Source organism: Conger conger, chromosome 6 (genome assembly GCF_963514075.1).
Source record: "Conger conger chromosome 6, fConCon1.1, whole genome shotgun sequence".
Lineage (NCBI taxonomy): Eukaryota > Metazoa > Chordata > Actinopteri > Anguilliformes > Congridae > Conger > Conger conger.
The window spans coordinates 52,156,169-52,169,026 of NC_083765.1; the positions used below are offsets into that span (position 1 = coordinate 52,156,169).

The following is a 12,858-nucleotide window of genomic DNA, read 5'->3' on the forward strand; positions in this document are numbered from 1 at the left end:
GAAATGTATTTTCTGGCTTCAAGCTATGATGCTCGAGTGCCCTTTTGAAAATCAAAGAGATACTTGGACACAAAGATCTTAACCTCCCCTGTTTGTGAAGGGGAGGATGTGTCATATTAAAAAGCAATGCCTCTGTGCCATACATTTCTGTGATCTCGCTGGTACTAGCACATGAGGCACACCTGCAAGTACATATTAAATAAACACCATTTAATTTGCACATAATAATAATAATAATAATAATAATAATAATAATAATAATGACAATAATAATATTGGCTGTGAAGTAAATATCTGAAAGTATAAACTTTTACTTCAGTGGCTTGGTTTAATGCTATACCACTTGTGGTGCCTCGGGGTGAATCCTGAGGTGCAGAGAGTGGGCAGAGCTAGGAACCAACACAGGAGATAGCAGATGTCAGAAAAAATACTTCTTTTTATTTTTTCTGTGTTTTTTTTTTCGGGGTATTGGTGATAGCGCCCCCCCTCAGGGCAAGGGTAGGGGAAAACTGGAGAAATCAAAGGGGCCGTTTAGGCAAAAAATAAACGAAGATTCTTCCCAGACCGGGGTATTTTCCAGGGCTTCCTCCCTCCTCTCCTCTTCGTCCGCGTCAGGGCTGGCGGGAAACACAAAGACAGGGGGTGAATAGGGAGGTAATTTATCTGGCTCACGTGACCGGCGTCCGTTTCCAGGTCTTCGGTGTTGCCGTCCGTGAAGGTGGGGTCTTCCTCAGGTTCAGTCTGGCTGGGCGTTGCAGGTCCTTCCTCTCCCTGCCTTCCACACTCTCACACGCTCAGGAATGGCACCAACTGAGACTGGCTGCAGCCTCGACCGCGCCTTAAATCCCATTCCCTGCTCATTAGGAAAAGAGGCTGCAGGTGAGTCAGTGATTTTCCACTCTGCTAACTCACGTGCGCTGGCCGGGGTCCTGGACCGCAGGTAGAGGGATCTCTCTCCAAGGTGCTGATCTCCCCATCACATCTCTAGGCAGATATACCCCTTCGCACACCTCTCCCAATGCGTGACATCTGCGCGGTTGACCGGCACGGGCCCCTCCAGGGTTCTCCACCCACGTGGCACAACATTCAGGAGCAGGGGTGCCACACACTGCTCTCCCTACTGGCAGGAAAAAGGACTGGACTGGCTGAAATTTACCGGGCTCAAAAAGTTTGATGCGGTTTCTTGCCCTGGGGGCAGATGGCCGTGTTTTGGTTGATGTTACGTAACATTACATTAATGGCATTTGGCAGACTCTTATCCAGAGCGACGTACAGTTGATTAGACTAAGCAAGAGTCAATCCTCCCCTGGAGCAATGCAGGATTAAGTGCCTTGCTCAAGGGCCCAACGGCTGAGCGGATCTTATTGTGGCTACACCGGGGATCGAAACCACTGACCTTGCCTATCCCTGTAAGGGAGCAGGGGCGGGAGACTAAGAGCAACCGGGAAGGGATTGTGTTACCACAATCCCTGTGTTACCAACGATAAGTTGGATAACCACTAAAACAGAACGGAAATAGGGAACCAAACTCTGCCAACAGAAAAACTGACCTGAGCTATACTGGTCAGGAGAAACAAAACTAGATATTTTACCGGCAGTCTTGAACGGGCTAAACTTTATGCACCAAACTCTGCCACTCGCTCTTCAAAACAGAAGCGGAACCCAGAACAAAAAATAGGGAAGGTTCTCGAGAACTAACCAACCCAAAGAAAAACAAACTAGGTCCCTAAACTTCTCAATTTCTAATTTCTAATTTCAAAATTTTTAACTGAATGCTTCTCAGGATTAAAAGCAATTCAGTCTAAAAACTCTCAATCTGTCTGGCTACCTTAATACCTTACCGGCTCTGTGAACGTGTCAAAGTGAAACACCAAAGCTCATAGCAGTGCCAGGAAGAGACTTAAATAGCTCTTCAAGCAGCTGACCGCAATCGGCCATGATTATACCCGCATTCCACCTGTGGGAGGCAATTTCTCCTGCTGAGCTAAGCCGCAAGCCCTCTAGAGGTCTAGAGCGGTAAATACAGGAATTTCCCGGAGTAGACAGTGTAAAACCATGACAGGACCCCCCCCCTTAAGGAGCGGCACCAGACGATCCATCAGAACCCTGTCTATGGAAATTATTGAGGAGCTCCGGGTCCAGAATGTTCCTGGATGGAACCCAACAGCGCTCCTCTGGTCCATAGCCTTCCCAGTCGACGAGGTACTGAGTCCCCCCTGCCGACTTGCCGACTGGCCAGAATGTGGCGCATGGTGTACGATGGCTGGCCGCCCACGATCCGTGGGGGCGGTGGTGGTGTCTCCCAAAACACTGGTGAGCACTGGCTTCAGTCGGGACACATGGAAGGTACGGTGCACTCTCACGGTGCGTGGTAGCTGAAGGCGCACCGTGACCGGGTTGATCCGGTGTGTGATTTTAAAGGGCCCAATATACCGGGGAGCGAGCTTCTGGGACTCTACCCACAACAGCAAGTCTTTGGTAGCTAGACACACCCGTTGTCCAACCCGGTAGGAAGGCGCTGGGCGGCGATGTTGATCCGCCAGTGCCTTCTGGTGGGCAGACGAACGCAGAAGAGCAGCTTGTGCTCTCCTCCAGGTGGCCCTACAACGCCGGACGAAATACACTGCAGATGGCACCCCAGCATCTCTCTCGTGTTCGGGGAACAGTGCCGGTTGATACCCAAACTGAGCCTCGAACGAAGAAAGACCTGAGGAAGCGTTGCGCAGGATGTTGTGCGCATACTCCGCCCAGGCGATTTGACGGCTCCAGGAGGAGGGATTGGCAGAGGCCAGGCACCGAAGCGTGCTCTCCAAGGACTGGTTAGTGCGTTCAGTCTGGCCGTTGGTCTCTGGGTGGAACCCAGAAGAGAGGCTTGCTGTAGCACCAAGGAGGGTACAAAAAGCATGCCAAAACCGTGCCGTAAACTGGAGGCCACGATCAGACACCACGTCCATTGGAAGGCCGTGTATCCACCAGTCCACCACCAGTCGGGCAGTCTCGGGAGCTGACAGTAGCTTCGGAAGGGGAATAAAGTGGCCCGCCTTAGAAAAACGATTCACAATCACCAGGATTCTTGTGGGTCTGTCTGATATTGGCAGACCAGTCACAAAATACATGGCAATGTGGCTCCAAGGATGCCTAGGGACGAGGAAGGGTCTGAGAAGACCGGGTGGGGATCGGTGTGACTCCTTGTTGCGTGCGCACACTGCACAAGCCGAAACAAACTCCCGCACATCTTTGTTCATCCCTGGCCACCAGAACTGCCTGCTCAGGAACTCCTGGGTACGATGGATGCCCCGTCATCTGGGACGAATGACCCCACTGAAGGACCTGAGTCCGTGTCTTATTGGGGATGAAGAGACGACCTGGAGGGTCGCCCCCCGGACCGCATTATTGGTTGATAACGTATTGTACGTGCATGTTGCAGTCAATGCAGAAACAGATGTAATTGCCCCACTGAGAGAGTAGTAGATATAAGTGAGAGATAAGTGATGGCACAGTGCTCTGAGGGAAGGCCTTGTGCCTTAATCACTACGCTACAGGCCGCCTGTGCCTTTATCTGTGTGGCAATTTCTTTAGCTATGACTCATCAGAGCTGCAGTAATTGTATTGTAAAATTGATCTCTTCAGACAGCAGTTATTTAGCACCTCAAGTTGTTTCTTTGTCTGGGTTCATCAAAATGATTTGATAATCCACCAGTTGTGCAGAGAGTTGTGCTGTAGGAGTGAAAATGAATGAAGTACAGCATGTTGGATGTGCCCTTGTGCATTTGTGTTGTAACTGGGTAATATGGTTCCCATTTAGCAGGGAAATGCTACAGGTACTATTGTACTTGATTACCTTGACTTGACTTGAGCACTATAGTCTATAATCTGTTAATCCGTATCGACAATACATACAATAGAAACGGGTTGGTTTCAGAGTCTGCTCTCGTCAAGTAGACCCAGTGGTCTATAAAGTGATATCACATGGATCAAACTCACCTTTCTTCTGTATGTGCAACTTGTTGGTTTCTGGTTTATGAACCATGAATATGCAATTCAGTTGGAAATGAAATGTTTTCCCTGCCTCTGCAGCAGTTGTATTCTAAGTAACACAGTAAATAAGCGCTACTTAGAAAATAAAGGAGGAAGTAGAGAAAATAAAGCAGATCTCCTTCATAGAAAGAGAGTCCAGAGAAGCTCTGAGGAGAAATTTCTCCTGGGTGATTTCTTCCTCTCCACACTGTATATAACTAAGAGCTTTTCCCATCTCACCAAGCACATCTCCTCTCTCTGATCCACAATCCACCAGCTCCTCTCTGTGCTTGCAGGCTCCAGTCAAGATGAACCCAAAGATGAACTTGAGCGCCCTGCTGATCGTGTTGCTGTTCTCTCTGATGCTGGTCTCTTCTGGTGAGTCTCTCAAACCTGCTGGAGGGGTGTGTCTGTGTGAGTGTGTGTGAGTGTGTGTGTGTGTGTGTGTGTGTGTGTGTGTGTGTGTGTGTGTGTGTGTGTGTGTGTGTGTGTGTGTGAGTGTGTGTGTGTGTGTGTGAAGTAGGGATTCACACACAGAGTACACATTATAGGGCGTACAAAGATTCTGCTCCATACGTGCTATAATTGGCAGTCGGCACATTTGGAGCAGGCACTGTTTTCTGTTTCCATAGATGGACTCTTACTAGATACAAGCTCTGGATTATCCACCATTTATGCATCCACTACTATTTATGTTCAAGAATACTTGCATTATATGTGAACATAAATAAAAGTATTGAAATGTGTGTGTGTGTGTGTGTGTGTGTGTGAGAGAGAGAGAGAGAGAGAGAGAGAGAGAGAGAGAGAGAGAGAGAGCTTGTAATTTAATTCAATCTTGGTAACGTGTCTCTATTTGTTCATCTCCAAAGCTCATTGCCCTAACACAGGGAAGGACTGCTGTCCAAGGACACAGAAGGCAAAGATCCCGCTGAAACCGATAGTCTCCTACTACAACACCAGCAGCAGCTGCTCCCTGCCGGCCCTTGTGTGAGTGTCCATACCTCCATTCCTGCTCACACTGTTATGGTTTCCACAGAGAAGGGAAGACCTCTCAGCGCTAATGGTGGCCCATGTTGTTTATTGCAGGTTTGTGACTAAACTCGGAAAACACTGGTGTGTGAACCCCGCTGATGGCTGGGTGAAGAGCCATGCAGCTGCTGTGGACCACAGGTTGGCCAGCACTCCAGCGATGAGCACCTGAGCCTAAGGCCTACTGCCCTAGCAGGCTGTCAATCATCTACATTTCACATTTTAGTCATTTGGCAGATGCTTTCAATCCAAAGGTTCTTTAAAAGCGTAAAATCCATAACCAGTAAAATACGCATGAATGTATTTATGTATGTATTTTTTAATTTTTTTATTTATTAAGGGTTAGGGTTAGACAAGAGGGATATTGGAAGGAGGGGAGTGGGGAATCAGGCAGGTATAGTCCTCCCAGCACACTTCCTGCCAGCTCTGGGAAACCCAAAGGCCAAAGAGAGGATGTGTCTAGTTGCATCAGATATTCCTGGATTTCATTCATGGAATATTTTCCTGATCATGATGAATTGATTGTATACATTGATTTACTTTCTCATGTTTCCTGTTAACTTATTAAAGGATTTTGTACATTTCAAGCTGGTTTCCTGATTTGTCCTAGCTGAAACTCACAAAGGGTTGTGATCTGCAATGTCTCATCAAATGAAAGAGTGAAGTCTCAGGTACATGTTATTTTATATTCATTACATCTTCATAGCTTATCTCAGTGCAGAGCTATAGACCAGTGGGTGGGCATTTGTGACTACTTGCCCCATCAGTGGCATGTTTCCATTCCCATTAAATCCCATTGAGATAGAGATCTCATTTTCAGAGACCTGAATGACATAATATGAATTAAAATTAAATATTGACATACTAATAATCTTAAAAAATGTACAATGCAACATAAATGGCAATTGTCCCATTACATCTGCTCCTCTGAAATGGGGTGACTGTGTATAAACGTGGCTGCACTTCCTACATGGGTCCCTGATCCAGATGAAAATACGCTGAAATTAAATTAAGTCTGCACTTTAACCTTCTGTTATCCTTTCATTTCAAATCTAACATACAGGAATGCAGAGCCAAAACCACAAACGTTGCTCTTTTCAAATACTATACTGCCATGAGAGTCTGTCATAAGTGTTAAGATCATAAATAAAGCCTGCCTCATTTTAACTGTCCAAAATATTTTGCATTTGAATGCAAAAGGGTCATTCTTCCATTTCAGTAGTGCTCAATGGTGAGTTTTTTACTCTGTTGTAATTGTAGATTCTGAATTTCAAAATCTAATGCAGAATTTGTTTTGCCAAATAATTGGCAAATGGCAAGGAAACCAATCTATTTTTCTTTTATGTACTTATAGCTATGCTGAAACTCCTTGGTGCACTGATGACTAGGTTCAAGTAATTGCAGCAAGAGCACACTTTTGAAAACATACTATTTCTGCTTCTATGATTCTGTGTGCTGCTTAGATTGCTCAAATAAAACATTCTCAGAATAAAACTTGCTCCAGATCAATGTTTTCATTTAAGATCACCTCATTATTTAAACTAAAACACTTTTCTTCCATGGTTCAACAACAAGCAAACATCTTTTGGCTGCATTAGAATTTTAAATGGCTTTTTTTCTTTTTTATCTTGCAATACAAATACTTCGAAATGTAATAACAGTGTCGCTGCAGTTTTTAAATATAAAAACTATGCTCGCCCTCTTGTGGTTCAAAAAAGAAAATGCGGCCACAGACATCAGACACCAAGTGGTTGCAGTCAGGACGGACAAATGAGTGGGTGACTCTATGAATCTGTATTTAGCTGTTGATAATGCTTATTCCAGTAAAAGAGGTTTGAGCTTGAGAACTGAGCTATTTTTGACACATAATCAGATAAAATTCAAATGCATACAGCATGAAGCTGGCCCCATTATCACATCAATGGCGTGAACGGATACAAAATTGTTACGGGATGGTTGCGATAACCCCCCGCTAATTTGCAAGATAAATCGAAGAGCTAATTGAGGCTAAAAGTGTAATGTTTGTCCAGGACAAGCGATTCCCCTGTCACCGGGTTCCTCTCCAGATTTCTTCCTATCGGGGAGTTTTTTCTCGCCACTGTTTGGGGGTTTTTCTCCCTTAAGGCAAAGTTTACTTCATATGCTATTGGGGGCTTAGAGCTGACATGTTTGATTATCTCCTGTGTTACTCTGTAAAGTGTCTTTGTGACAGACACCTTTGGAAAGTGCGATACAAAAATAAATTGAATTGATAGGCAACAAACTTGTACTTGTACATATAACCGATGTGATACCTAAATTGCAGATTTCTTTGCTCATCACAACAATGCGCTTTAACTATTAATAAATATAAATAATGATAATATTGCAATGTTCAGTAATGCACTCAGTATAATTTCCATTCTTAGCCTAAGCTAGGATGAACAAGAAACAGGCTGAATATTTTTTTATCAAAAGCTTTAATAATTATTGAGAAAATAAAAAGAGACATTTTTTTTACAACTTATAAAACAGAAAAATGACGTATAAAAAATAATGAATATATTATGAACAGGAAAAGAATAGACAATATTGCATGAATGAAATCCAGGACTATCTGTTGTACAGTAACTAGACGCTGACACATTCCTCTCTCGTTTATGAGTTTTCCACCGCAGTGTCCAGCAGGAAGTGTGTGTGCTGATTGACAGCCTGCTAGGGCAGTAGGCCTTAGGCTCTGGTGCTCATCACTGGAGTGCTGGCCAACCTGCGGTCCACAGCAGCTGCATGGCTCTTCACCCAGCCATCAGCGGGGTTCACACACCAGTGTTTTCCGAGTTTAGTCACAAACCTGCAATAAACAACATGGGCCACCATTAGCGCTGAGAGGTCTTCCCTTCTCTGTGGAAACCATAACAGTGTGAGCAGGAATGGAGGTATGGACACTCACACAAGGGCCGGCAGGGAGCAGCTGCTGCTGGTGTTGTAGTAGGAGACTATCGGTTTCAGCGGGATCTTTGCCTTCTGTGTCCTTGGACAGCAGTCCTTCCCTGTGTTAGGGCCATGAGCTTTGGAGATGAACAAATAGAGACACGTTACCAAGATTGAATTAAATTACAAGCTCTCTCTCTCTCTCTCTCTCTCTCTCTCTCTCTCACACACACACACACACACATTTCAATACTTTTATTTATGTTCACATATAATGCAAGTATTCTTGAACATAAATAGTAGTGGATGCATAAATGGTGGATAATCCAGAGCTTGTATCTAGTAAGAGTCCATCTATGGAAACAGAAAACGGTACCTGCTCCAAATGTACCGACTGCCAATTATAGCGCGTATGGAGCAGAATCTTGCCAGAATGACTTGGGCATTCCTGGCTTCTGCAGAGCCCTGATAACCAATCTGTGGACATTACCTAGGCTACCAAATATAAACACAAAGGGTTTACACTTGTATGCAAGCTGTAAGACGGCATCTTTGAGCAGTTGGTACTTAAAACCATGGTAAGGAACGCTTATTCCAGACTGTACTCAAAAGTACACCCTACTTCACACACACACACACACTCACACACACACAAACACACACACCCCTCCAGCAGGTTTGAGAGACTCACCAGAAGAGACCAGCTTCAGAGAGAACAGCAACACGATCAGCAGGGCGCTCAAGTTCATCTTTGGGTTCATCTTGACTGGAGCCTGCAAGCACAGAGAGGAGCTGGTGGATTGTGGATCAGAGAGAGGAGATGTGCTTGGTGAGATGGGAAAAGCTCTTAGTTATATACATTGTAGAGAGGAAGAAATCACCCAGGGGAAATTTCTCCTCAGAGCTTCTCTGGACTCTCTTTCTATGAAGGAGATCTGCTTTATTTTCTCTACTTCCTCCTTTATTTTCTAAGTAGCGCTTATTTACTGTGTTACTTAGAATACAACTGCTGCAGAGGCAGGGAAAACATTTCATTTCCAACTGAATTGCATATTTATGGTTCATAAACCAGAAACCAACAAGTTGCACATACAGAAGAAAGGTGAGTTTGATCCATGTGATATCACTTTATAGAACACTGGGTCTACTTGACGAGAGCAGACTCTGAAACCAACCCGTTTCTATTGTATGTATTGTCAATACGGATTAACAGATTATAGACTATAGTGCTCAAGTCAAGTCATGGTAATGAAGTACAATAGTACCTGTAGCATTTCCCTGCTAAATGGGAACCATATTACCCAGTTACAACACAAATGCACAAGGGCACATCCAACATGCTGTACGTCATTCATTTTCACTCCTGCAGAACAACTCTCTGCACAGCTGGTGGATTATCAAATCATTTTGATGAACCCAGACAAAGAAACAACTTGAGGTGCTAAATAACTGCTGTCTGAAGAGATCAATTTTCAGAACACAATTGAAAGTAACAAATTACTGCAGCTCTGATGAGTCATAGCTAAATAAATTGCCACACAGATAAAGGCACAGGCCTTCCCTCAGAGCACTGTGCCATCACTTATCTCTCGCTTATATCTACTACTCCCTCAGTGGGGCAATTACATCTGTTTCTGCATTGACTGCAACATGCACGTACAATACGTTATCAACCAATAATGCGGTCCGGGGGGCGACCCTCCAGGTCGTCTGTTCGTCCCCAATAAGACACAGACTCAGGTCCTTCAGTGAGGTCATTCGTCCCAGATGACGGGGCATCCGGGGGTCCATCGTACCCAGGAGTTCCTGAGCAGGCAGTTCTGGTGGCCATGGATGAACAAAGATGTGCGGGAGTTTGTTTCGGCTTGTGCAGTGTGCGCACGCAACAAGGGGCCACCCCGATCCCCACCCGGTCTTCTCAGACCCTTCCTCGTCCCTAGCCATCCTTGGAGCCACATTGCCATGTATTTTGTGACTGGTCTGCCAATATCAGACAGACACACAACAATCCTGGTGATTGTGGATCATTTTTCTAAGGCGGGCCACTTTATTCCCCTTCCGAAGCTACCGTCAGCTCCCGAGACTGCCCGACTGGTGGTGGACTGGTGGATACACGGGTGTCTGATCGTGGCCTCCAGTTTACGGCACGGTTTTGGCGTGCTTTTTGTACCCTCCTTGGTGCTACGGCAAGCCTCTCTTCTGGGTTCCACCCAGAGACCAATGGCCAGACTGAACGCACTAACCAGTCCTTGGAGAGCACGCTTCGGTGCCTGGCCTCTGCCAATCCCTCCTCCTGGAGCCGTCAAATCGCCTGGGCGGAGTATGCGCACAACACAATGGGCAACGCTTCCTCAGGTCTTTCTCCGTTCGAGGCTCAGTTTGGGTATCAACCGCCACTGTTCCCCGAACACGAGAGAGATGCTGGGGTGCCATCTGCAGTGTATTTCGTCCGGCGTTGTAGGGCCACCTGGAGGAGAGCACAAGCTGCTCTTCTGCATTCGTCTGCCCACCAGAAGGCACTGGCGGATCAACATCGCCGCCCAGCGCCTTCCTACCGGATTGGACAACGGGTGTGTCTAGCTACCAAAGACTTGCTGTTGTGGGTAGAGTCCCAGAAGCTCGCTCCCCGGTATATTGGGCCCTTTAAGATCACACACCGGATCAACCCGGTCACGGTGCGCCTTCAGCTACCACGCACCGTGAGAGTGCACCCTACCTTCCATGTGTCCCGACTCAAGCCAGTGCTCACCAGTGTTTTGGCGCCGGCGGAGACACCACCACCGCCCCCACGGATCGTGGGCGGCCAGCCAGCGTACACCGTGCGCCGCATTCTGGCCAGTTGGCAAGTCGGCAGGGGGGACTGGCACAGCGAGTGGCAGAGTTTGGTGCATAAAGTTTAGCCCGTTCAAGACTGCCGGTAAAATATCTAGTTTTGTTTCTCCTGACCAGTATAGCTCAGGTAAATTTTTCTGTTGGCAGATCGCCGGGGAGTTTGGTTCCCTTTTTTCGTTCTTTCCTCAACTATTTTAGTGGTTATCGTTGGTAACTTTGTGATCCCTTCCCGGTCGCTCTTGGTCTCCCGCCCCTGCTCCCTTACAGGGATAGGCAAGGTCAGTGGTTTCGATCCCCGGTGTAGCCACAATAAGATCCGCTCAGCCGTTGGGCCCTTGAGCAAGGCACTTAATCCTGCATTGCTCCAGGGGAGGATTGTCTCCTGCTTAGTCTAATCAACTGTACGTCGCTCTGGATAAGAGTCTGCCAAATGCCATTAATGTAATGTTATGTCACATCAACCAAAACACGGAGGTTAAGATCTTTGTGTCCAAGTATCTCTTTGATTTCTAAAAGGGCACTCGAGCATCATAGCTTGAAGCCAGAAAATACATTTCAGGTAATTTCAAAAAACATTGGTACAGTGATGTTATGTTTCCAGAGGAAGTGCATTTGAACAGATTCATTTTTAGCATTTATTCACAATATCCGTTTTCATACTGTGTGGTATTTCTGGTGCTTTATTTATGAATATTTATGAATATTTAAATATCTTCAAAGACCAATACCAAATCTTCCAGCGGTGGACAGTATAGGAACGTTTTTGCTTTCAGGATAAAAAAGCTTTCAAAATATCAACAGAATAACCATTTCTTAATTTTAAAGTATAGATTTATTTTTCATTCATAATATAGCTATTAAATAAGTATTGTTTTTGGTTCTTCTTTCACGCTGTATAATAATTGATTACTCCAGTTTAATGGCAGCAAAGGAGGAATGCTCTATTTTAAGAATCCTGAGCTGATCATATGGTCTGTCTACAGAATCTGTGGTGTTTGTCAAGATAATTCCTCTCTCACAATGCACCACGTGTGGCCTCTGTTTCTTGTTTCATTTTGTTATATTATCGTATATAGTTTTGTAGCTATTTCTGTTATCATTGATTTAAAAAAAATATTTTCATGGAAAGTCATGGAAAGCCTCCTTTACTGATGTGGAAAGCTATCTTGGGGACAATTCCAAAAGCTTATTATACAATGGCTGTCTTCTTCTGCTATTAAAAGCATATTATTTTCAATCACTGGGGTGTTGCATTTGTTTACTAATTTCTCAAGCTAATCTGAGTTGTCATCCTCTCACTGTGTGCCAATTGTCCCCATAAACATCATTCTACTTCCTGCTCTCACAGAACTGTATCTATTCACATGCACATTTCTGCAATATGAATGGAAAATGGTGGCTGTGTGTTTATCCTTTAAACCAGCACATTATCAGAGTACGTGTTCTCTAACATGACAAATTAAATATGAACAGATTATGAATTCTGCAAATAAGCTTTATTGTATGGACAAAATTCCATCCATCCATCCATCATCACCCGCTTATCCGGAGTCGGGTCGCAGTGGCAGTAGGCTAAGCTGGGTATTCCAGGTGTCCCTCTCCCCAGCAACACATTCCAGCTCCTCCTGGGGGATCCCAAGGAGTTCCCAGGCCAGGAGAGATATATAATCTCTCCAGCGGGTTCTGGGTCTACCTCGGGGTCTCCACCCAGTTGGACGTGCCCGGAAAACTTCCAAAGGGAGGCGCCCGGGAAGTATCCTGATCAGATGCCCGAACCACCTCAGTTGGCTCCTTTAGACGCGAAGGAGCAGCGGCTCTACTCCGAGCTCCCTCCGGATGTCCGAGCTCCTCACCCTATCTCTAAGGCTGAGCCCGGCCACTCTACGGAGGAAGCTCATTTTGGCCGCTTGTGTCTGCGACTTGGGGACAATGATATTTTTTATTTGAGTACAATTGCTCAGAAAAATGTCTTTTGTTTTAATTCTTTTTTTTTTTTACAAAGGAAAATAAATCTGTATAAATAAGCTGTTTTTTTAAGGTCATCTCAAACTTGTGCAACTGTTTTGCAGC

General features: G+C 45.4%; 1 protein-coding gene across 1 annotated transcript; it reads right to left on the minus strand.

Moving 5' to 3' along the window:
* Nucleotides 1–7,494: 7,494 nt before the first annotated feature.
* LOC133130963 (C-C motif chemokine 14-like) lies at nucleotides 7,495–8,763 on the minus strand. Its single transcript, XM_061245984.1, has 3 exons — nucleotides 8,648–8,763; nucleotides 7,976–8,093; nucleotides 7,495–7,876 (listed from the first exon to the last, which is right to left on the minus strand). Exons 1-3 carry the CDS (start codon nucleotides 8,715–8,717, stop codon nucleotides 7,756–7,758), a joined length of 309 nt encoding a protein of 102 aa, XP_061101968.1. The 5' UTR covers nucleotides 8,718–8,763; the 3' UTR covers nucleotides 7,495–7,755.
* Between the last annotated feature and the right edge of the window lie 4,095 nt (nucleotides 8,764–12,858).

What these genes read in the sequence shown, in the direction of transcription:
- LOC133130963 (XM_061245984.1), bottom strand. Translation starts at nt 8,717, where the DNA reads ATGAACCCAAAGATGAACTTGAGCGCCCTGCTGATCGTGTTGCTGTTC. An exon ending in TCTGAAGCTGGTCTCTTCTG is followed by an intron (nt 8,094 to 8,647) that starts GTGAGTCTCTCA and finishes TCATCTCCAAAG; the next exon opens with CTCATGGCCCTAACACAGGG. An exon ending in TGCTCCCTGCCGGCCCTTGT is followed by an intron (nt 7,877 to 7,975) that starts GTGAGTGTCCAT and finishes TGTTTATTGCAG; the next exon opens with GTTTGTGACTAAACTCGGAA.